Source organism: Neolamprologus multifasciatus, chromosome 4 (genome assembly GCF_963576455.1).
Source record: "Neolamprologus multifasciatus chromosome 4, fNeoMul1.2, whole genome shotgun sequence".
In the NCBI taxonomy this organism is placed as follows: Eukaryota; Metazoa; Chordata; class Actinopteri; order Cichliformes; family Cichlidae; genus Neolamprologus; species Neolamprologus multifasciatus.
The window spans coordinates 22,175,143-22,200,714 of record NC_140442.1 but is presented as its reverse complement, the minus strand read 5'-3'; the positions used below and the strand labels follow the sequence as shown (position 1 = coordinate 22,200,714).

At 39.7% G+C, this 25,572-nt stretch overlaps 1 protein-coding gene across 2 annotated transcripts in view; it reads left to right on the top strand.

Annotated features, from left to right (window-relative positions):
* Window positions 1–24,911, top strand: part of LOC146520413 (myocardin-related transcription factor A-like) — a 36,198-nt gene extending 11,287 nt beyond the window's left edge. Inside the window, exons 3-19 of one of the 2 annotated variants that reach the window (XM_085157449.1) lie at window positions 3,560–3,615; window positions 4,117–4,192; window positions 4,310–4,453; window positions 8,264–8,439; window positions 9,559–9,666; window positions 9,988–10,053; window positions 10,205–10,383; window positions 10,530–10,710; window positions 11,526–11,727; window positions 11,820–11,977; window positions 13,079–14,041; window positions 14,309–14,506; window positions 15,048–15,161; window positions 18,032–18,175; window positions 18,286–18,369; window positions 18,483–18,531; window positions 19,057–24,911. In XM_085157449.1, the coding sequence (XP_085013575.1) occupies window positions 3,560–3,615; window positions 4,117–4,192; window positions 4,310–4,453; window positions 8,264–8,439; window positions 9,559–9,666; window positions 9,988–10,053; window positions 10,205–10,383; window positions 10,530–10,710; window positions 11,526–11,727; window positions 11,820–11,977; window positions 13,079–14,041; window positions 14,309–14,506; window positions 15,048–15,161; window positions 18,032–18,175; window positions 18,286–18,369; window positions 18,483–18,531; window positions 19,057–19,604 (3,446 nt within the window). In that variant the 3' untranslated portion in view covers window positions 19,605–24,911. Of the gene's footprint in view, window positions 1–3,559; window positions 3,616–4,116; window positions 4,193–4,309; window positions 4,454–8,263; window positions 8,440–9,558; window positions 9,667–9,987; window positions 10,054–10,204; window positions 10,384–10,526; window positions 10,711–11,525; window positions 11,728–11,819; window positions 11,978–13,078; window positions 14,042–14,308; window positions 14,507–15,047; window positions 15,162–18,031; window positions 18,176–18,285; window positions 18,370–18,482; window positions 18,532–19,056 lie in introns of both variants that reach the window. The other variant, XM_085157450.1, reaches the window with a different exon arrangement.
* The last annotated feature ends 661 nt before the right edge of the window (window positions 24,912–25,572 follow it).

The window sequence follows — 25,572 nt, the reverse complement described above, 5'->3', positions numbered from 1 at the left end:
GTAGATGTTTCAACTGGGAGCCTGAAAACTATTCATATGGACTCTGTATGCAAGCGCTTTATTGCTGCTGAATGTGTTCGCCATCACAAATATGCATTTACTATTTTCCCTCGCTATAGGTAGCATTTAAAATACAATAATGTCATCTTATCTTTGTGGGCAGACAAACAACAACTCTAAAATGGAATTATGTAAATGTTACCTTTGTTAACATGCTGGTACTGTTAAATTTCCATTTTATTTATTGGCAGCATTTCGTGCGCACCACGCTCGTCGTGGTCATATTAGGTGTGACCACAGGAGTCATCACAGTTCTTATCTGCTTCCACTTTCCTGCCGAATGTTTGAAAAAAAACTGACATGGAGATCAAAGATGAATGTTATGTGCATATGTTTTAATTCAGTTATCCCATGCCTCTCTTTGCTTCTTAACAAAAGGTGTGTAGCTTTGTTAGTTTTCTGCAGTAGTATTCAGGAACGTTGCAGTTGAGCCAGGGTAGAGACCGATTAACCCTGCACAAAATCAACTAGTTCTTTGTTTGAGAAAGCACCTGAAAGTTCGTTTTGTCACGTAAAGGCTGTATTGCAGCGCGCCTGAACTCTGTGGTGTGCTTGCTGTTGTCATGTTCTAATTGACTAGATTTATGTGGTGCCTGGGAACAACCTTTAAGAGAAAAAGAAACTCATAAGTCAGCCATGTTTTGCAATAATGAGCATGCAAAACGGCATTGCATCTGCTTAATATGATGTGGTTACATATTTCATTTATTGTTCCTACATGTTAGTGACTTCATGACCGCAAGATGAGTATAAATACAGAGCCAGTACAACAGAACAGTCTTTCTCCCTGGACCATTCGGCCCAGTATGCACTGCACTTCGCTTTAAGCCTCTTTCTAACCTTAGTAAGGTAAAAACCATGCTACAGCCATGTTGTTCTTGTGGGGAAACTTGACACAGCACTCAGTGTGATACCTCACCTAGTTTGTAATTTTTACACTTCTCAGAAAAAACACTAAAAATAGTTTGCGAGTTCACACTAACCTGCATGTGATCAGGCTGAGTTAAACAAAGGAGGCGGGGACCTTTTTTATTTCTAAAGAATGGTTAACACAGTCGATATAATGAGCAAAAACACAAGAAAGAGACTGAAAGCATTAATTAGTAAACCTGCCCTAGTTGCATGGGATTGCAATATTTACTTTTGCAGATGCTCCTCCACTGATTATGAGCTCTGTAAATATCTGAGTATTGCATGTATACTTGGTGCAGTATTTGAAAATGTATCAAACTTTACACAGCTGACCTGCAGGACAGCTAAAGACATTAAAGAGGAAGTGCTAGACAGCAGGAGACTGAACAGTTGCTGTCAGAGGAAGTGATGTTGTTCAATGTTAAAATGTTTAAAGATTGTTGCTTAGCTCTAGCAGGGTGGTAAGGAACCACTCGTGCACATAATTTCTCTCTGACCCCATCTCAGCACTCTGTGTTTCCTCCTCGTCTTTTGCCCTTTGGTCTGTTGTTCCATTTTTCTTCCAGCTGCCTCCTCTCATTTGTCATCTCTCCCCATCTTCTCTACATCTGTTTCATGATTCTTTATCTTCCTTAAATCTATTTTATCCTCTTCACTTTCACTCACACTTTTAACCCCTCCCCCCCCTCCCCCCAAGTGCTCATCCAGCCATCCTTCCCTCGATCCCATCACTCATTTTCAATGTAGCTGACTGACAGGCAGGTTTATACACCCTCAAGGTGGACACATAACCTCCTTGTGGATGGGTGAGAGGTCTAAGAGGGCTGATGTCTCCAGGGTGTGTGAGAGTGAGTGTGTACCGGCAGTGTGACAGTGCTCAGTGACGTGAACTGAGGCTTAGGTACCAGCAGTTCTGCCCCGGGTTTGATAATGCAGCCATACTGTGTGTGTGTGAAGTACAGTACAGTAAGACATTTTTTTGTTGTGCTAGCTTTGCCGCATGAGATTTGAAACTATATTGTGACTAGAAAATGACATGCAGCCCTCATCGTAGACACTGGCAACTCCACACTTGGTTTAAGACACAAGTGATGTAAACACATTGGGCTAAAGTTGAGTCTAAGACTTTGAGTGCAAATAACTCCAGTGTCCTCACATACATGTAGTATGGATATGGGGACACTATATAATAAATGTGCTGCCTGTATGGTGGCCCTGAGAGGTCAAACACACTGCAACTTAAAAAAAAACAACCCACCAGCAAATAGAAATATTTTACTGAGTGCATCTTTTTGTGAACCAGATAAGATGGCATGTAGTCCTACACAGTACTGTGATAGATTGAATTCTGGATAAATTGCAATCACTAGCAGTGAAGCTCCCCCAACACCATCGCCCACCAGTCCATGCTTGATGGTATCTACACATGGAAAGATCACAGACTGAATCATTAATCATACATTTTTGATCAAAGTCCAAATTTTCAAGTCAATGCAAGACATGTGACTACTTGGTCATCCACAGTGGTGTTTTTCTTTGCAGCAATTTAAACACCAAGGCCTAAATTTACTGACAGTTAATGTGAGAGTCCGATTGCCAAGAACATGACCAAACTAGAGTAATGGTGTCAGTGTTGAGTCTAATAGTGTGGGGAAGAGGAAGTGATGTAAAGCATAGACTAGCAGCCTGAACATCCAGGAAAACAGGAAGATTAGTGGTTACAGATCTTCCTCATTGAGCTTTAACATAAGCTTTACTTGGCCAATTTGGAAATTTGACACCTGGACCATTGTATTTAAAGAGAAGGTAAAATAATAATTGTGCCACTTGGAGGAATTTTACAGACAGTTCCCAAAAACAAAGTCAGATTTTGGTTATTTTTGAAACACATTAGAGTTGGCTGGTTTTGCAGGTATATCTGGAAATCCGCTTGTTCTTAAAAGTTTGAAACATTTATTAGAATATTTAAACAAAATTCTTTGTCTGCTGCTAAATAATTTGGTTCTCACATGTAGAATATTTATTAGGTCAAGATTTAGATCCTCTTTTTTGTCTTAGACTGCTTAGAAGCAAAGCTATATTGTAATGGTTGAGCTGTTGCATTTAACTCAGTATCACGGTGTCATGATTACCTCGAAGGTTTCCATTACCACTAATCCCGAGGCTTTGCATAATCACAAACCTGCACAAGTCTTACTTAAGTCATCTTTGAATACTGAACAGTTTCCAGGAAATCCACTGCTGTAGAGAAGCTCATTGGGTCGAAGCAGTCAGACTTCATCCCTTTACATTTCTCCTTTGACTTTGTGATTTTTTTAAGCTTTTTACAGCAGCTGTTGTTGGGGACCAGTATCCCAGCCATCATTGTACTTTATGCACTACATTGAACTGGTATTCAAGAAAAAGCTTTGGCTGAGACCATCAATAGACTTGATATTGAACTAAAGAGGCAAAGATCCATGAAAAGCTCTTTTGCTAACCCCCCACCCCCACTAGCATCAATACACAAACCACCATGTTAACACCCTATCTCTTTTTGCCTGATTTTTTTTTTCCTTTACTATGCTCTCTCTTTTTATCCTCTTAGCACTGAAAACTTCAGCTGCCTTCCATGAACAGAGAAGGAGTTTGGAACGGGCTCGGGTGAGTATGCCATCCTCAAATCAGTCACTGATGTCAAACTGATGCAATTTAAGCTTTGAGAGGTTTTAAAACACGTATCATTACAGAAGCATTCTGATTTGTCTTTTCCTGCTTTAATGTAAGCCAAAAAAAGATTTGGGATAAGACCATTGGCTCAGACAAATAGACTTAGACTTGTATAGAGCAATGCGAAACTATCCACCAAATCAGTGCTTGCCCCAAGGGCAACATCATCGGCAGTTGTGAGTGAGTACATGGGAAGATGGATGAGTAGGTTAAAGTAATTCTCCATTAGTAACTAGCTAAAATGATTAGATAAACACAGGCCCTTTAGTTAGCTTAGGAAAGCACGGTCTACATTGTTAAGAGAAGGGTTTATGTAACTACACCTAAAGAAGGAGAGGAACCACAATGTTTAACAGTGTACAATAAAGGATTTGTGAGTGCAAAACTGAGAGATTTTCCACTCCTTCTTCTTCTTGTCTCTTGGTCTCTCTCCAGACGGAAGACTATCTCAAGAGAAAGATCAGGAGTCGACCAGAGAAATCTGAACTGATCAGGATGCACATCTTGGAGGGTAAACACTACACAGAGCCTCATACCTCTGGAACTTTGGTCAATCTAAGGAAAAAGACACATTAGATCCATGCACACTCGTAAAGAATTTCCATGCCCGGTTTGTATGTCTATGCAGAGCCGTTCCTTCAGGTCAAGCAGCTGAAGAAAGCATGCCTCGCTGTTGATTTGAATGATAAGATTGCCCAGAGGCCAGGGCCCATGGAGCTGATCCATAAAAACATTCTACCCGTTCACTCCAGTATTAAACAAGCCTTCATAGGTAAGTGAGAACTATTTTTAGGCAACAGTTTCAGTATGAATAAACAGGACTCAACTTGCCCTTTACATCATGTTTTTGCAATTTCACCAAATTGTTTATTGGGTTGCTGCCATCTTCAACTAGATCACCGTAAACCCCTCTCAGGATTACTTCTGCTGAGTGGAGGAAATTATTATCTTAAATGTTATAAGTGCAGAGTTATTTATGGTTGATTGCAATAAGCTGACCACAGAGAAAAAACCCACAAACAAAGCGTTGAGACCAGATATAATGATCTTAAGCAGATAGATGCAGTTATTGCAGACAACTTGTGTAAGCCTTTCAAGAGCTTATCCGTAAGTCTCTATTTTCCAGCCATCAATACACAAACACACAGTCTCGATATGTAGGGCTGTTGCACAATAACACATTAGTCATGCCAACTTTAGAAGGCCTTACTTTGCAAATTTTGTTTTATTATTTCTGCCCCCTCAACAATCAACAAGTGTACTATTGCTATATAATTTCCTGCACACAGCCTGTGTGGAGGAAGGAAGTGTGATATAGATTTTCATCAAAACACACCCACACTGTGAGGCTCCTGACAGGAGATCCCTCCTGGCCCCTTCCTCCACCTATCATGAATCTACTGATGCTTCCTCCCAGATCCCAGATGCTTCAGTTGTCCTCACCACATACTCACACAGGCACCCATACATGTCAACAAGAACCACCTAACATACAAATTTTTCACAAACAGCGCACTGACAGGCAAACACTTCAATTGATCAATTCTATGAGTTTGGAAAGGTTGGAGGGGGGTAATTGTAAATGATGCATGACCTCTGATTCCCATTTTAACAGACAAGAGACGAAGATACTGCTTACTTCTCTGTTCTCGGTTGGTTTTAAACAATCACAGTGCCTGTTAATAGAGAATCACTTGCTAATTGAAGAGGTGACATTTTAAAATAATGGGGACCTATTAAGCTTAATTCAATTGCATATTAATATTTTCAGAATAGATCACTAAAAAAATAATCCTTAGTTGTTTCATACTGGCCATTAATGAAGATTCCTCCATTCATCTATAGTCTGAAATGAGCGCTTTTATAGCTCTTTTCCAGTAATTTTTTGAGGTAATTTCATAGAAAAAAAGAATGCTGTATTCATAAATATACATTGATTAGTGCGCAACTACATCTTCCAACAAATAGATGCATTGTCATATACTTAGAATTAACCCATTAAAAATACACAGCAACGAACGCAAATTTTGATTTGTGTCTTTAGCTATGTTAGCAATATTTTATCATCTGAAAAGGGGTCCACTTTACCAAAGATGCAAAAATGTGAGTCAGAGCTGTAACACATGAAAAAGTCCATAAACATGCTTTTTTATTCTAATATTGTTGCAATTACTTATTGTCAGCAGATCAGATATACCACCCTTCCATCTCTGGACAGCTGACAATGAAGCAACTAAACAACACAGTTAGCTGGTTATATGCTAATGTTGTGTCAACTAATGTGAGACTCGAGTGTTTTAACAGTCACATTTCCCCTCTGAGAAACAGTTTGATTAACTTTCTCACATCATATGAGAGTTTTTGAGACCAACAATGTTAGATCCACTTCAACAAAAGTTTCACTTGTGCGGGCTAACAGCGGCAAAAATACTGGAGTCTATTTGCTTACTGACATAAAAGGATATCCTCAGCAAAAGAAGTGACTTTCACTTACTCATTGACTCGTGTTCAAGTCCTGTCACAAAGTTTTACAGTCTCCTCCAGAGTAAATAGACTCCAATATTTTTGCTATGGCTGTTATGGGGTCTGGTGTAAATGCAATGTTTTGATCTCTCTTGGCTATCTTGAACATGTTTGTCCTACAATGGCCACGGTAGCTAGGATTATGAACTTAAATTAGGAGAATTAAGAAAACAGAGTTCAGTTGACTGCAGTCTACTGACATATAGCAGTGAGATTTTACCCACCAAGGTCATTTTCTATATGTTTGGTTGCCCATTGTAGTCAAGAGATAATGATGATTTTTCACGTCCCGAGGCGTTCTATGGTGACCTTCCGCGTTCCTATGCTACACGGCGGATTGTGGATGAAATTGAATAGAGGGAAGGTCCCGTGTTAACACCTGTTCCAGCCCTGTATTCCAGCCCTAGGTGTTTTCAAAGCGATTTAAATAAAATAAACGTACATGTGTAGATTTATTCCAAACAGTTCTCATGTTTCCTCATTTTTCAGAACTCGTAATATAGAGACCTGTTGGGTGGCCAAAAGCGTAATATACCAATGATTTGTCACCTAGCCTTAAATGTTACACTTTGGGAGTGAGAATGTGTTGTCTGCTGTATGATGCTTTCACTGGCATCATACAGCTCCAAGAATAAAAGAAACTTCCTGAAATAAGGATGAAGATCGTCTAAGTGGGATTTGTATAAAGAACACTTTTTTTTTCTTTGTACTGTGGGAGCAAGGAATCGGTGGGTCCAGCTGCTTGATTGATGTGTAGAGGAAGAAGGTTGAGATTTAATAACAGACTGTGTCAGTGGAATATCCATCTCTGTCACTGCTACACAATAAACACAATTACATTACCGCCACTTTTGGTAGGAGCACCAGGAACTAGCTAGATGAAGTTGACATATGAGCATACAAAGCATGATGCACTCCCACACCCACACACAGCACAGCTGTAAGCGAGTCATTACATTATTAAATCAGCCCCGTGTTGTCTTTTCATCATTACCTGCTGATGGTAAATTAATGGACAGCAGTGTGTTCTAAATAGCAGTGGGCTACTGCCCGTTAGCACCTCCTGTAATTTAATAACTCAGTTCTATTATTAAAAAAAATGGCTCTACAGCAGTCCTGGGGATCCTAGCGGGTACTTTTATTCCTTAAATCCCTGTGAAGACTCATAAGTCTGCATAATAATGAAATGATTATATGATATGGCGAATGGGAAAGCTGGCAGGCTTGGATTAAAGCTATGCTGTAAGATGTCTTAACCTTCCTGTGGCTGGCTAATAAGGAAACTTTGGGCATGTGGTTGACAATTTTCTTTTCAGTTTTTTACATTGCTGTATCTGATTTACTATTATATCACGCTCAGCTGCATTTATCTGTTGCATACGAAACATATTTTAAAGATATTTTAAAGAGAATATTATTAGTATAGCAGGCATAAACAGGGGAAGCCGCCACATAAACAGTTCAAATACTCATCGCATAAATTACACAGACGATCCTTCAGAATCCTCAGCACAACGTCATCCTTAGAGAGACGCCATCTGTTACATCAAAACTGTTATAAAAGCCTCGTTTGGCTGTGTGGGAAATGAACATAGATGAATGAAAAGCAAAATGCTTGACAAAAACCTGACTGATCACAGGTGCATCTAGGACTGGCTCTGGTGGACATGATATGACTACAGAAAAGTGTTTAAGTAGTTTAGACAGCTCTCTCGCTCTCTGTGTCAGTTGTTGACGGGACACTGGGGACGAGTGTCTTGTGTGCATTTTTGTAGGATATTGAACATTAACAAATGCAAGCCTTTGATGAGTCACCAATACTTGTAGAGGAGGCACCGGTGATAATTTGTCTGACTTTGGAGGTGCCCACAAGGTGTTAGAGTCACAAGCAGAAGTCCAGTGGCTCAGCTCCTGTTAATGCAAGTGATAGTGTTACACAGGCACACAGACTTGGGCAAGGACGTAGAATCACTGGGTAGTACATTTATTTTATGGTTTAATTTAACTAGATAATGTTTATTTCCTTCCCTCGTCTCCCCCACAATGCTTCTCCTCTCAGAGACGCAGTTTCAAAGAGCCTCGGGAGAGAACTCTTCATTTGATGAGGACACTAATGACAGTCTGTCTCCAGAGCAGTCCACGTCTGTCAGTGAGGAGGGTTGTTCGTTGGGCCTGGGACCTCTGCCCACTCCAAAGGAAACACAGACAGGCCATGGCATCCCGTCTCCTACACAGGTAGGATCACTGCAGAGAGTGGGACTAAGATGCTGTGCAGAATGTATGCAAGACTGTAAATCTACAGCTTTGTAGAGGCTGTGAATTAGTGCATTTGTCTGTGTATATGTGACGTGCATCAGATTTACCACTGGTGGTGGTGTAGCACAGTGTGGGAGAGTTTATAGTGGGTGCAGTTGTCACAGAGGGGATAACCGGGCTGTGGTGAGGCGAAAATAACAACATTTTGAGCACCCACTCACTCACACACTAGCAAGTTTAGCATTTCGCTACATCAACCATCTGATGCACGGAAAAGTACTATTTTGTATCATTTAATTACTAAATAAAAAGCAGTGAAAACTACCTGGAGATTTATTCACTGAATAAATTAAAATCCAGTTCTTCCCTCATTGACGTGCATCAACAACAGTACTTACAAACCAAGCTAAGAGGCTATAGTCGTGTTACATACTGCAGATTTTTGGTATTGATCCCATACCAAGTAAATACATGACCAATGTTGCTAATGCCAGTACCGATACAAATACTTCCAACTTACAAAGGCAGCTTACGTAGGGGAGAGCGGTGTGTAATGACTCACTGGATTGTAAATGTTCCTGCCTCTAAAGCACTTTGGATCTTCTGTTGTTTAAATGAGCTATAAATAATATACTTGTCACAGTCAACATATAGTTGTAGTGCATGTTTGAAGTTTATTTTTTCAGCTTCCAAAAAATAATGATTTAGCAAACAGTTTAGTGGGTTAGAGCTTAGAGGATAGAAACAAGATATCCATCCAATACCAGTGTCGGTATAGAGAGTATTTATATTTGGATCGATCCACCAGCCTCTAAGTAACAGCAGTGGATGCAGCGACTCCAGACATCTATGGGATGAGTTTGATTGTCATATGGACATTTGCCATGTCCATGGGGGGGGGGGGACAAATTGAGCATTTGTGAACATGGTGCGTTTTGTATGTAAACCTTTTCTGCTATGTAATTTTACATTTACCACAATCTTCGATGTTCACTACTTTAAAAAAAAAATGAAGACCTTTTCAAATGGGATGATTCTTTTTGACGCCTTGCAGTTTAGCCATGAATGATCAGCCAGTGTTTCCATTCAACCAATCAGGTCCCACCTACAGCCCCTTCTCTCCTACCAACCTCTGGGTCACCCATTTCACTCAAGCTGACCAATGAGACAGGGGCGTCATCTCTCCTGAGGACAGGTGCCAACAAGGTAACATCTGTCAGTTCAGCTCTGTTAGTTGTTAGACACGCATACATTAGACTGGACCGCTTCAGTCCTGTCACAATGACGACTAAATTATGAGCTTTCGTAAATGATTATTTTAGCTTTTAGTGTTAATTGCTAAAATTATTATTGAGAGCTGTTCCGAACTGCAGATGATGAAGTGAACACGGTCTCCATAGATCACCTCTGGTGGCAACAGGAAATCTCGCATGTGTTGTGGGTTTCTCATTTTGCTTCCCTCATATTGTGGTTTTTAAGTTTCATTTTACTCTCATTAAAATTACTCATCTTTTTTTTTTTTTTTAGCCACAACCCAAACCAAACTGTGACCGCTCTGGCCTGAGACACAAGAAAACCAAGGACAAACCAAAGGTAGAAACTTTTCCTTCTCTGAGGAAACTATTCCAGTGCTGGCATTCCAAATACCCAGTGTAGCTACAGCTAAGAGGAGGCAAATATTTGTCTGAAATGCTGTGCTGTAGTGCTGAAATAATGACTTGCTGTTAATCTGGGTGCTTTCCAGATAAAAAAGTTAAAGTACCATCAGTACATCCCTCCTGATCAGAAGGGAGATAAAGAGCCTCCTCCTCATCTGGATTCATCCTATGCCAAGATCCTCCAGCAGCAGCAACTCTTCTTGCAGCTCCAGATCCTCAGTCAGCAGCAGCAGCGCTACCACACCATCCTCCCTGCACCAACTAAGTAAGTCCAGATGCATGCTCTTCTGAGGAGTGTGAAGGATTGCACGTTCAAAGGCTGGAAGGAACATGGGACATAAACGTCTGTTTTCAGAACTCAAGAGCACCTGTTAAGATTTACTTTTGTGTCACTGTATTTTTGCCCAGCAGATCCCAGACAGCTCAGCAGCCATCTTCCTCTTCTAAGTCCATGCACACCTCCTCCTCCCCACCTCGACCTGCTGGTGCACCTTTAGACTTCTCTAAACATTTGGTCCACACCTGTCTAAGTTCTGTCCCACTAGGTGGAACCAAACCAGCGTCTCTGCCTCCAAACCTCGATGAAATGAAGGTAAATTGCACAGCAACACGCACATCCCAGAGAAACCTTTCCTACCTTATGTGTCATTTTTATAATATGAGTAACATGCATGACTGCATACTAAGCATAGTATAGTGCAGAAAAGAATTAAAAGTCTAAATAAATATCTGTCTGTGCGATGACCTGTCAGAACCAAGCTAGGTTTATAGCAGGAACGGACGATTTATCAATAAAGGCTGGAGTTAAGCGATGTATTAAAAGTGTGTAGTAATGGTAGGGCTAAGTGGGTAGCTGTGGCCAGGTGGGAGCCACAGCAGCAATATGTTCAGGGAATCCAGAGATTTCTCTTGAAAAATATAGTGGCAGGGGGGCTGGAGGAGAGGCTGGAGCTGGAGGAGAGGCAGGGTTAAACAAGCAGATTTGCAGATTAATTCAAAAGGCTGGAATGAGACTAACTGGCTGTAGTAGCTGATTCTACAATCTGGAGTTGTAGTGGAGTTGAAGTTGAAGGTGATTGGTCCATTCAAATGGTACAACTCAAACCACTCCTGAACTGAGACTAATGTAAAGAGAAGAGGGAGGCTGGAGCAGCTGGCCTGACATTCGTACCCTTTAGATGGAGTAAATGGGAGATGTGATGTGATGCATGGAAAAAAAATCCTCAAGGTTTCTTTCATTCGATGGAGCCAACCAGCTCAGTGAAGTTAAACAATGAGACAGTGATGGATTACTTCTTCTTCTTGTTCTCGTTTTGATTTCCCTTTCAAATTTATCCTAATCTCTTTGCTTTCCCCATCTCTCTTTCTTCTATCTCAATTCTTTTTTTAATGCTGTCTTTACATCAGGTTGCGGAACTGAAGTCCGAATTAAAGCTGCGTAACTTGCCCGTCTCCGGCACCAAAAACGACCTCATTGAGAGGCTGAGGACATATCAGGAATTAAGCCGAGGCAGTGACACTACCTCATCTCCAACAGCAGGGTGTACCACAGGGCCAGGGGCTGAAGGAGCAGGAAAATCATCCAAGAGCGCTGCAATCATCATCACCAGTAACAATACACGCATAGAGGTGATCCTAGAAAGAGTATATAAACTTTCTGTTAACTGTCTAATACCAGTCTTTCTGGACATTTTTGTGTAGCTGAAGCGGGCAGCAGTGGGAGCCTAAATGCAGCAAAACCTCAACAGTTCATGACCTGCAATGGGAGCCTTGCCTCTTCAGCTGTCTCCTTCATTCCCTCACTGACTGACATGAGTCCAGAAGACACCAGTTTTAACAGTGACCTCTTAGGGGAGCTGGTAATACCTTTTTGTTGCTATAATAAACCTTAGAGGACTTCAGAAATTTACTGAAGAAAGCCGTGCATTACACATATTTAAGGGTCACAGTGATAAATTCACTTCCTCTCAGAACTTCCTTGTTTGACAAGTTCAAGATAAAAACTAAAACACCACAAAGTGTTGATAATGAGACACTTATATTGCTAATGAAGTTGAAAAGCGGAAGATGATAGATTTTATTAAATTAACAAAAACAATAATTATAAACATAGCAATAATAAACATTATGGCTATGGTAAAAAAAAAAGTGAAACATTCCTCAGAGATTTTGGTCCACATTGGCATGACAGCGTCACACAGTTTTTCTGGATGCACATCCATGATGTGAATCTCACGTTCCACCATAAAAAATGAATGAACATGAAGTACATTTGTATGACAAATTAAAGGAAAACCCAATTTACATGTCTTTGTGAGGTGTTAAACCAGCAGTCCCCAAAACGTTTTGCGCCACGGATCAGTTTATATTTGACAATGTTTTCACAGACCGGCCTTTAAGGTGTCGCAGATAAGTACAACAAAATAAACCCAGTACCAGTACCAAAAAAAAATAAAAATCATAACACACAGGAAAAGACCCAGGGAAACAGAGTTAATGATAAAAACCCTGAAAACGAAAAATTTCACACCCAAGCCTCAACTCTCACAGCCTGATGACTCACGGAACGGTTCCGGTCTGTGGCCCGGGGGTTGGGGACCGCTATGTTAAACCATGACATGGTTTAACATAGCACCAAAATTAGTTCAATTCTGTAAAAATCCTACAGCACATGATTCCTCTTATTTTCGTACTGATCAACTGTTCAGCTGTTCAACTGTTCAACTCTGACACTATCAGCCTGGAAGAGTCCCCATGCATTAGGCAGAAATGTTTAATGACAGAATAAAGGTGATCGCTCAGATCCCACACTGTAACAGAGGCACTGGACCATTGGTATTCAAGTTTTTCCTTTAATTTGTCAGCTCCTTGTATATTGTAAGGTGAACCATTATATAATTAAAACTGCAGACACACAGTTTGCTTTACACTTATAGATTACCTATTTCTTCTCTCAATAGATGAGTTCACCTCTCAACCAATTGAGCCTCCAGCCATCTTCAGTTGCTCAGCTCTCCACAAACGTTAAAGAGGAGCCTCGATGCTCGACTCCCACTCCTTGTCAATACTCTTTAAAGTCTGCCTCTCTTCAAAGACGCTCCTCAGTATCTTCAGGTGTCCCAGCCACTACGAGCACAGCTCCTGTACTGAGTGTTGATAAAGACAGATTGCTGCAGGAGAAAGATAAGCAGATAGAGGCACTGACCAGGATGTTGTGGCAGAAACAGAGATTGGTGGAGGTGCTAAAAATGCAGCTGGAAAATGGAGACAGAGGAAAGGCTCCAGAGCCAATCAACCCTCTCGGGGTAAAAGAAGAACCTCTCGATGAGCCTGATGTTGCCTTCTCAATGGACTTTGATCGATTTCCCTCGCAAAAGTCACCTATTTCACAAGAGATGGATATTACCAAGGTAATTGTGAAACAGGAAGTAATCGAGGAAGAAGAAGTTAAACCTGAGAAAGCTTTCCAGTCCCCAATCACTCATGGACTGCCGCAGTCCTCAACCCAAACACAGGAGGAGCAGCTGGCTCAACAACACACCATACAGAAAGTCCTGCTACAGCAGCAGCAGCAGCACAACATCCAGAATCAGACGCTGGAGAATCAGACGCTGGAGAATCAGACGCTGGAGAATCAGCACGACCTGCAGAAACTTTGTCAGCAGAGAAAGAAAAAATCTCAAAACCAGCAAAAGCAGCTCCTGCTGCAGTCACAACAGCAGCATCAGCAGTCAAAGCACGTGCAACAGATGCAGCTGAAGCAACAGCTTCTGCTGAAGCAACAAAAGTCGCACATGTTGCCACAGCAAATGAAGACTAAACAACAGACTAAACAACTACAGCAAATCCAGATTCAGACCAAAATACAGCTGAAGCAGCAACAGGTGCCCAAACAGCAGGTGAAGCAGCAGCAGCCATCTAAGGTTAGGACTGGCTTTTATCTATAGTGTGTGGGGCTGGAGTTTTATTTAACTGCATTGCTTGTAAAGTTCTGCTGTTAAAAAGCATCCTGAACAATCAGCTCTGGTAAGAATTTAGAGTAAAGAGAATAATTATAACAATCATATCTGGCAAGCACTGAGTATGATGAATCAAAACGGAAGTTAATTTGTTGCCATGCTGGTATGCAGTGAAGTGTAGACTAGACTGTGTCGGTTCTTCCCATAAAAGTTCTCTTTTCTGTTGAACAGGTGCCTCAAGCATACCTGAAACAGCAGTCAGGCTCAAGTGCCTCTTTCTCACTGGACCACCTTAAGATTGACTCCACCCCAACCCTGGTCACTGACACCAATGGTAACCATTTTCTGATTGCGCTGACCAATCACCTTACTGGAAACAAAATAAAGGACCCTGCTGAGGGAAAAGCAACCAATCACATTACACTGCAGGTACGTGAACTTGCAATCTTGTTGCTTTTTGAGCTACAGAATTACAATTATAGTTAAATGTAAAGAATATCAAACAGTACTGCAATACTCAACATAATGTTTAAGAAGATTAATTTGACTAAGTTTTACAATGATAGCATTAGTGTTAAAATGTAGAAAGACTGACTCACAAAAGCTTTGTCAGTCATATTTACATAGATTAATTTATTATATAAATATATAGTGCGATATAGTCTATACAGCATTAATGTTGGCCACACAGGCACTGATCTCTGCATTTCCTGCAAAAAAGTATCAAGCTCAACTCAGCAACTCAGGGCAAAGCTGTATTCAGATCCTACAGGTGGATGTTGCACTTAAGGCTGGCCTTTTGGTCGAAGCATCAGGAAGCCGAGTAGCTTTTAGGTTGGTGGTGTACAAAGGCAGACCAAAAACGGATAAGCAGATCATTGTTAATTGAGCTGGACTGCATGAAATTTGTTTCATTGCTTTGCTGTCCGTTCACTTCTTACATTGATAACTACCTCATTTGTTCCTATAGCGACTCCAGTCTACTCCAGCCAAACATCCAGGCCACAACCCTGTTAAGCTGACCAGAGCTGATAGTAAAGCTCAGCAAAGCATGCAAGTGAAGTTTGTGAAAAAGCACACTAAGGTGAGGATTAAAACAAGACATTTCTGATATGACTTTGTTGCCCAAACCTAGGTAGTGTATACAATGGGAGAAATGATTCTTTGATTCCCTGCTGAATTCATAAGTTTGCTTATGTACATAGAAATGGAAAGCGTCTAAATTTTATGGTAGTTTAATTTTAACAGAGAGACAGAATATCAACCAAAACTCTAGAAAAAACACATTACATAAAATTTTGAACTGAATTGCATGTCATTGAGTAAAATAAGTATTCGATCCCCTACAAATCAGCCAGAATTCTGGCTTCCACAGATGTGCTATGTGCCCACGTGGAACAAAGATCGATCAATTGGTCAATCGATCGGTCAATCGATCGATCAATCAATCAAAGATCTCAACTCGTTATGTGCATAAAACACACCTGTCCACAGCATCACTTTATTCCATTCTAACCTTTTACAATTTGATTTATATAGAGCGAAATCACAACAACAGTTTCCACTTTATATTCCAAGCTAAAGGCCCTAAAATACTACAGAAAAAAAACAGAGGAAACTATGAACAATAATGAGAAGACAAAACTCCCTTTTAACAGGACAAAACCTCCAGCAGAACCAGGTTCAGGGAGGGGCAGGCATCTGCCACGATTGGTTGGGGTGAAGGGACACACTGTGGAAGAGAGCCAGAAATTAATAGTAACTAATAATTACATGCAGAGAGGTGTATAAACACATAGTGAGTCAAAAAGGTGACAGAAGAAGAAACACTCAGGTCATGATGGGAACCCCCCAGCAACCTAAACCTTCTGCAGCATGTCTAAGGGAGAATTCAGGGTCACCTGATCCAGCCCTAACTCTATGTTTTATCAAAACAGAAAGTGTTAGGCCTAATCTTTAAAAGTAGAGAGGCTATCTGTCTCTCTCCACCTCTCCACCACCATAGGCCAAGAGTTGTCAAACAATGTCAATCTGCACAAGGCTGGAATCGATTACAAGACTTGATGAGAAGGTAAGGATCTGTTGAGGCGCCATGAAAGAAATCTAAAACGACCATCAATCCCTCTTGGTCTGCCACTCCATGTAAGATCTTGCCTCATGGGGTGAGAATAATCATGAGAAAGGTGGTGGATCTGCCCAAATCTACACAGTCCTCCTGTGTAGATTTGGGCAGATCTACTGCTTGTTAATGGTCTAAAGGCAGTTGGGACCACAGTCACCAAGAACACCATTGGTGACATGCTACACTGTAATAGATTGAAATCTTGCAGCACCCAAAAGGATCCCCTGCTCAAGAAGCCACATGTACAGGCCCATCTTAAATTTGAAGGCTTGGGAAGAAGTGCTGTGGTCAAAACAAACCAAAATCAAGCTATTTGGCATCAGTTTAACTCACCATATTTGGAATAAGAGAAATGCTGAGTATGAACACCAATGCTACAGTTAAGCACGGAGGTGGAAACATTCTGCACTGGAGCTGTTTTTCTGCTGAGGGCACATGATGACTTCAATGAGGGGCCAATTGACAGGGCCATGTACAGTAAAATCTTGGATGACAATCTCCTTCCGTCAGCCAGTACACTGAAGGTGGATCATGAATGGGTCTTCAAGCATGACAGTGACACAAAACACCGCCAAGGCAACAAAAGAGTGACCAAAGATGCACATTAAGGTCATGGAGTACCCTAGGCAGTCTTCCGACTTCAGTCTTATAGAAAATCTGTGGAGAGAGCTGAAGCTCTGAGTTGCCAAGAGCCATCGAAGAAACCAAAAGGATTTTAAGATTTCTTTAAAAATGGGGGGTCACCTGTGATGTGTGCATACCTGGTGACCTTCTACAAGAAATGCCTTACTGCTGAGCTAACCAACAACAGTTTCTCTACTTTGGGATCAAGTACTTATTTCGGTCATTAACATAAAAATCAATGTATATTTCTGGATTTTTGGTTTATATTCTGTCTCTCTCCATTAACACAAAACTACCATAAAAATTAGAGACTCTTCAACATGTGGGTCAACTATTTTTTACCCCACTGTAACTATATTGAAAAACTTAAAGTGTTACATTTCACAGCTCTTACAGTAGATCAGCATGATCAATATGCCACTATGAGTGGGTTTTAGCTCAGAGCATATTTCTTTCGTAGCAAAATTTTGTGATAAAAATTGTTGACTCTGAGGTATATAGATTATCTGTCATATCAAGGATCTCAAAAGGCACATCATCTTCAAGGCTTTAAGCAATTGTATTTTTAAATATCATTTATCTCTATTAGACTACAATTTTCTTAAATATTTGTACCATTTCTTTTTATATTTGATGAGTTATACAGTTTAATCTCAATGAAAACCACACACCCCCTGAGCCATCTCCAGTGCTGAAGTCTGTTAATGCGCCACAAAGAGATAGAGAAACATGAGAGTGCACTCTAGTGAGTGCAATCGCATCGAAAATTAATGATGTATGCTGTTTGAGACAATGAAAGCGGTCCTTGATAAGTCTCTGACACTAGCCCGATGCTGATTATTATTGCTTTGCTAATTACTCCTACGACATCCTCCATTACGATGATTTACGGTGTTAATGGAGGAAGAACAAAGACTCTATTGCATTTTGGCTAATTGAGATGCACAGTATATCCTGCCGAGTGCAGGTGTGCTGGAGCGTGTGGTCACTGGGCCAAGGCCTGCCTCAAACACCTCAGGATTTAGTGGAACACTGTATCCTGATTAGCAATTTTTCCGTGTCTCGTTTTGCCTTCTGTGACACTTGATTTAGAACTTGTCTACATCTTATGAATAAATTTACTGGTAACTACATCAGTACTGCTGACTTTTATTACTTTTACGGTGCTTACAGTCCTTTCCAATTTTGTTCTTTAATTGAAAACACAGAATGGACTACTTCAAGTGTCTGTAGAAAAACCACACCAGGGCACAGCTCAGTGTTTGTCAGCACCACCCAGTCTACAGCCATTCTTCAGGGACCAAGAGCCTGCTCCCTCAGGAAAAAACACCCCTTCATCTCCTTCTCAGGGTGTAAGTAATCCAGCATTGATGTGAATAATTTGTCATGGTGGGCCTGGAACAGGACTTGGAACTTTTTAGTTCTTCATTCATTTTCGCTCACTTCCTGTTATCTCTACCAGGAGGTGTGCCCAAATCTGGAGGACTTGTTTAGTCCTGTATCTCCGGCTTCTGTTCAGACAGCAGCCTCATCTCCCGATGACAAAGTATGATGATTAAAATTAAACTATGTTTTTGATCATGGGCTTTCACATGAGGCATTTGAATCATATAGTAACACTATATGTAGTTTAAAACATAACATGTTGTTTCTCATCAGGACACAGATCATGAAGATGATTTCATTGACATCATCTTGCAGAGAGGAGGTAAGATCTCAAGATCTCTAGATCGATAGATAGATCATTTTCAACTCAATCTGGAGAGTAGCAGGGGCACTGAAAAAGCTCAAGAGGTCCAAAGTTGTTGTTTTTTTTCCTCATTGGCTTTTTGTCATCACATTTTCACCACATCTCATTTAAATGTTCAGCAATTCCATTATGGAGTCATGGATTGGTAGTTATCAGCAAATAGCGTATATCAGCCAGTAATATTGGCCCGCTGATTGGTCAAGCTCTAAGCTATATTTAGTTACTCTGTAGGTTTCTGACTTAATCAGTGTTTTGATTTGTTGTCACTAATACCTGCTGGGTTCTGTGTGGGGGTCGTGCTGTTGGTTTCACTGCCTTAAGCCTTCCCTGGAGATTTGCTCCAGAACAGAGCGAGCCACTAAATATAAATTACTGCAGATGGAAATAGAGAGAGATGTAAATAATGTTCTTTTGCCCCTAATACTTGGTTTAAAGTTATTTCTATTTTTGTTGTTTTAATGTTATCTTTGTGTTTCCTTTCAGAAACTTCCTGTAAGCCTCCACCAGACCTCTCTCTGAACCGCCTTAATCGAGACTCCTCTGCTTGTTCACTTCCTCCCTCGCCACTCCAGGTATTGCTGCCCCTGTCTCCCCCCTTTCCCCCAAGCTGTGGCACTCCACACTCTGACCCCTCTTTGCAGCCTGAGCTTCAAACTGTGGCCGACACCACAGGACAGAAACAACACCTTAGTCATGCTGAAAGTGGACGCCTTGAGGACTTCCTCGAAAGCACCACTGGAAGGCCTCTTCTCGGGGTGGAGCCCGGTGGTCTACTTAGCTTGATTGATGACCTTCACAACCAAATGCTGTGCACTTCCAGCATTCTGAACCACCCCCTTTCTCCCATGGATACCTCAGACACGGCGTCTTGGGAGCAAGGGCTAGACAGTATGGACTGGTTGAATCTTACCACAGAAAGAGATAGAGAAGAGGAAAGTCCATCACTGGCTCTCCAAACTCCACCTAGTGTCTTTTCCACAGACTTCCTAGATAGTTCTGACCTGCACATACATTCGGAATTCTCCCTATAGCCTAGAGCTACTGGAAAACTGATATCCTATGTAGATGGGTGCAGTTACTCATTATCCAGTCACTTATACATAAAAACATGCAACTGATTGCTGAGGTTTCAGTATTTGATTAGGGCACTTAGTCTCTATGTTCTCATACATTTGGAAATTGGATCTTCAAGAGCTTTGACCTTTGTTTATTTGTTTATATTTTGCTGCACTGATTTTGATGCTCTTATTAGGCAGGTCCTATATCTGTTAGTGCATCTTTAGCAAAGGTCTTGTTGACACTTTTGTGCTTTTAACTCCAACATAATCCCCAAAAATATAAATTACTCTTATCTTGTCTTACCATAGACACAGTGTTCAAGTAAAGAGGTATGAAAACTTACTTGATATCTGTCTAATGACAATGCAATCTCCTTGCTTGTAATTTAAATAGTAATCAATAACCAAAGTTAAAGGAGAAACTTTTAAAATCGATACCAATATTGGGTGAATTTAAAAATGAGATATTCTGATATATCGGCCGATATTTTTTCTCCTTTCAGGCACAGAAAACACAAACAGATTTCCTCGATAGTTGCTATGTGTAGTTATTTATTTACTTGTTTGTACATTGCCCAACTCTGCTTGGACTAGTTGGACACCAATGCAACACTGATGTTGCAAACACATTTACTGCCAAAAGGGAAGTTGCAAGCGCCCTTTGTTGGGCAAACTATGCAAATTCAAACCCACATAACATGGTCGAAGGGTGTTTCTCCCTTCTCTTCTTTACTTTCAAATTTTTCAGTCATCAGCCAATAAATGTAGATACCGATAGATCATCAAATATCTAATGCTGGCTAATAATAGTGGGATTTACAATGACTGTAGCTCCATGTTATGGAAATAACTTTGGATATTTTGCAGGCTACAGCCATGAAAGTGTTACTACTGTATTTAGTGCTAGTCAAACTTACACACATTATGTATGTGCTACTGCTCTGGAACTTTTCTCTGGATTTTTCAAGGATTCATTCCCATGAAAAATTAAACTGTTGATATTTTACAAGCATTAGCATGCTAATATTTTATAAGTGTTGCGGTACAGGATACATGTATCTCCAGAATTAAGTACAAAAATCATCCAAGCATAACATCAAAACTTAGGTACACATTTAGCTTATGCAAAATGTTTGGAACAATCATGAATTATTACATCAAAATCAACAGTGTTACAATAAAGGGCATTTAAAGGCTGCATTTGGCTTAAGTCCCACAGTATAGTGGAGAAAAAAACAATGACAGTGTTGGTATTAAATGTTGGTTTTAAAAACACAGACTGCACAGCACTGTTTGCATTTGAATTTATAAAACTATGCAAAAAAAAGAGAATAGAAAATTGATTGTGACAGGAGAGTTATGGAAGGAAACTACTGAAAATTGTTGATTGTTTCATTCACAGCCCAGCTTCTCCTAAAGAAATATTATAACTAACCTGGTATTGTGGATGAATAATCTCAGTTGTTCTCCTGACTGAAGTTTGGCCTGTGTATAGCATCCTGCTATGCGATTGCATTTGTCCTTAACCACCAGAATCCCTCACGTTAACTTTTATCGAGTGGAAAAAAAGTTGGCGTTCATCCTCCAGCTTCACTGTGCTAATGTTATGCTAACATAGCTGTGTCGCTAGCAATCACGTAGCACAACATTATATAGCAGGTAGTCCAACTTCAGTAACCCTACAAACGCCACTGCTGTTTAGTTTTCTGTCTTCATTTATGTTGGAAGTGGTAGCAGAGCTGTACGTTTTAATTTGTTTCAAAAATCTCTCAGTCAGAACATGGTATGTCATGTTTAGGTGGAAACTAGCGAGCTAACTTCTTGTTAACTTCTAACTCCGTTAAATTTAATAAATTCTATTTTCATGGATTCCTGGATGTTAAACTTAATTGTTACACCTGCTAAAGCAGCAACGCTGATGATTTTATTAAAGATGAAAGAATTTAGACCGTTTTTAACTCTCAGTGTTCGTTTGACTTTGGGACCTGAATAGGACGCAGTTTTGGACCCAGATTACTCTGCGAAGCTCCTCGCTACAGCAGCTGTAATGCTCTGGCAATCCATCAAAACATTTTTTAACAGATTTCTGCACACCAAAATTGGTTCGAGGTCAGTAAGTACAACCAGAATTCATACATAAGGCACACTCGATTTTTGAGAAAATTAAAGGATTTTAAGTGTGCCTTATAGTGTGGAAAATACATTATACAGAAGAAAAGAATATATCGCAATATATATCGTTACCGCATGTGATTCAGATTATATCGCGATATGGCTTTTAGGCCATATCGCCCAGCCCTACATTATATAGAAGATTAACTGTATGCCAAAGACAAATCCCTGGTTTTGTCAGTTTTGAATGTATATGGAATGTGAAAACTGATATGTGAGCTGCTGGTTCTTGAAAATAATGAGGAAATAAACAATATAATAACAATGCCCCAATTTATTTGGCACTTTTTCAAAAGAAAATGTTGAACTAATCAGTGTTTTTGACAATATAAAGTGTGATGCCCAGTGTTTTACTGTTTTGTTTGGGTTTATTTTAGAGTTCCAAAATTATATAAATGTAAATACATGAAACATTATTTTAAAAAACTCTGAGCATTTTATATTTCTGTTTAATGTGTGAATCTGTTGGTATGATATGCTCACAGTGCTTCATGTTTATATACTGTTTGGTATTTATGGTATATTAGTGATCCCCAAAAGGATTGGAAATTGCCTGTATTCAGCCGCCTTTATGTTTGCTCTTGTTATAAATGATCAATGCACACGTGATGATGAAAGAGAATAAGATATGATATAAAAGGAGAAACTCTTGATGTCTGATTCACTTTTCTTTAATTCAATTATTCTTAAAGGATTTTTGCAGTTATTTTGATTTTTACTTGTTTAGTTGTCTTGTACTGTATCAGTACTCCTACTGATATTGAGAGCTTTTAGTGCTGTCATTTCACATTTCAGACACTGAACACTTACCATTTTAAAGCACATTTGTTTCTAATTTTCTTCTTGTGTAATTCAGGTTTCGTGGTGCCGTTTGATCACAAATTAATTTGTCTTGAGAATAACAACAACAACAAAACATTTGAAGGCAATGTAGACAACTATGATGATATCCATGAACACATATGGTGAATTTACCATGCACATGCAATATACACGTCATTACATTTTTCAGTGTGTTACTATTTATATTGTACTGCATGTGTAATGTTCTGGCTCCTATGAAAGAGCTGCTACTGCATTTTGAATTTGTTTTATGCAATACTAATATTTTATAAGTGTTGTGGAAACTGTCATATGACCATGTTTCCCCTGTGGGAAAAAAATATTTCAGGGACTCTGTTGTAGGTGGAAGAAATATTTATTGCATCTTAGAGCCAAAGAAAGGACAGTCCCAAAGGCTACTCTTTTCTTTTTCAACTATTCATATGTTGCTCTTTGTTTACTATTCTTTTCAGATGAAGAACTCGCTTCGTCTGTGCTTCTTTTCAGCTTGTCTAATCTTCAGGTTTCTACTATGGAAGGAGAGTAGAAAGTGGACAGTGGTCCTAAGGTCACACATACAGTCAGGTGATGGTGATGCAAAGACCCTTTAGACCAGCGGTCCCCAACCTTTTTTGCACCACGGACCGGTTTATGTCTGACAATATTTTCACGGACCGGCCTTTAAGGTGTCGCAGATAAATACAGCAAAATATAACCACTACCAGTACAAAAAAGGAAGATTTATTCATAACACATGGAAAAAGACCCAGGGAAACCGAGTTAATGGGAAAAACGTTAAAAAGAAATAACGATAAAAACCGATAGAAACCCTGAAAACCATAAATTTCACACCCGAGCCTCAACTCTCGTGGCCCTGTACCAAACAATTCCCCGGGGGCTTGGGGACCGCTGCTTTAGAACACACCATATGAGGTGTAGTGCTGGAATTGTTACGCAAAAAAAATATGTAATACACATTAATTACTCCCTGGAGAATGTAATATGTTACACTACTTATTACATTTCTTTTGCATTAGTTAGCAATATGTCCTGAAATACATTGTCAAGTTAACAATAAGAAGCTTGGGTTATAGTCCCACACACTGACACAAATCCCTATCCTAAAGAGGACACCAACAAAAACCATCTTTCTTTGGTGTTTGAATGCAAAAGCTACAACACAAAGAAAAGTTGAAACTGCACTCTTTTTGTGTACAGTGCTGTGTGGCTGTCTATGTCTTATTAAATAAGCTTACTTATTATCAGTGTTGGGCAAGTTACTTTGCAAAAGTAATTAATTATAGTTACTAGTTACTTCTTCAAAAAAGTAACTGCGTTAGTAACTGAGTTTCAAGATTCTAAAAGTAATTAATTACTTGAAAAGTAACTATTGCGTTACTTTAAAAAAATGTTTAACCCTCTGGGGTCCAGGGTATAATTGGCCATTTTTAACCACTTTTGATGTTTCCTCTACATTTTACCTTTAAAAACGATTTACTTTGCCTTGTTTGGTATCATCCTTTTCAGCACAACGTCACGTGTCTGAATTTACAGTTATGTTTTCATTTTGACATACTGTATTAACACAATAGATCTAAAATCAGACAAAAAACATCAAATCCGAGTAGAAAGTTATATTTTTTACTGTAATAACCACAAACATGTTTATTGAATCATATTTCATAACTTTAAATGCAAATATAAATTGTCAATTTTAAACTCCTATGCACAAGTTTTGCAAACAAAGTTATTTGCAGCCATTTACCTTTTACCCTTTTTTATAACCATTTCAAATTATTTACATAACAATCAGGTGTTCTGCATTCGATAAGATGCCACACAAATTATTTGTGCCACTCCAAAAAAGTAATTTCTGTCCACTATAAAGGAGAACATCACAGCCTGATACCTGCAGGTCTGACAGCAGCAGGTGTATCACTCCTCCTGTTTCCATCCGCGGGAGCGCGCGCAGCTGCTTAAAGCTGTAGCGCCCAGATTACTTACAGCTACTTCCGTGCAACTGATATAAAATGTGGTAACCTGAACACAGCTTCAACCGTCTGTTTGTTGAAAAATAGTAACGCGACCGCACCGCATTTTCTTGTTAGTAACGATAGGAATAGTAATTAGTTAGATTAGTCGTTAATGACAAAAGTAATGCCATTAGCAACGCCGTTACTTGTAACGCCGTTATTCCCATCAGTGCTTATAATTAACTACGTACTTACTTAAACATGTCAGTCATGGTACTGATACTGGCCACTGTGGACCTAGCATGAGTCTATTTTTATATAATTTGTTATATGTGGATCTTGAAATTCATAAAATAATCAAATAATCATATTTGCACCCACTATAATACATATGCTATAATAATATTAATGTAAAAGTAGACATGTTACAGTACATTTAATAAACATTGAACTGTTCTCTTGCACATACGGATTGACTTCTTGAGATAATCGCTACAGCACACTCACACTCACTCAGCAGCAGAAGCTTTGATTCTATAAGCCAGAATAAAACAGTTTTTCAGTGAATTCATTCTTTGATTAGTTCCGGTTTGCTTGTTTGTTCCTTGATATTCGGATGTTAGCAAAGCCGATGATACTGAAGATAATTGCAGGCTTATCTTCACACCCACAAGCTTGCTGTTTATTTTCAAAGATGCATAGAATCTCAGAAATAGAAATTCATAGAGACCTACAGGAGAGCGAGGAATGCAATCCAGTGTTCATGCAAAGCAGTACACATATACACTAGTGTGTGTCTCCTCAATGTATTTCAGTACTTGAACAGGGGGTGAATTATATGTTGTCACATCACTGATAACACAGATCACATATGAAACGTAACACAGATGAATACACACAGACTCTCACCATCAGGGAGACGGAGGTTTATTTGAAAATGATAACATACTCTATAGTCTAATGCAGGGGAGCGG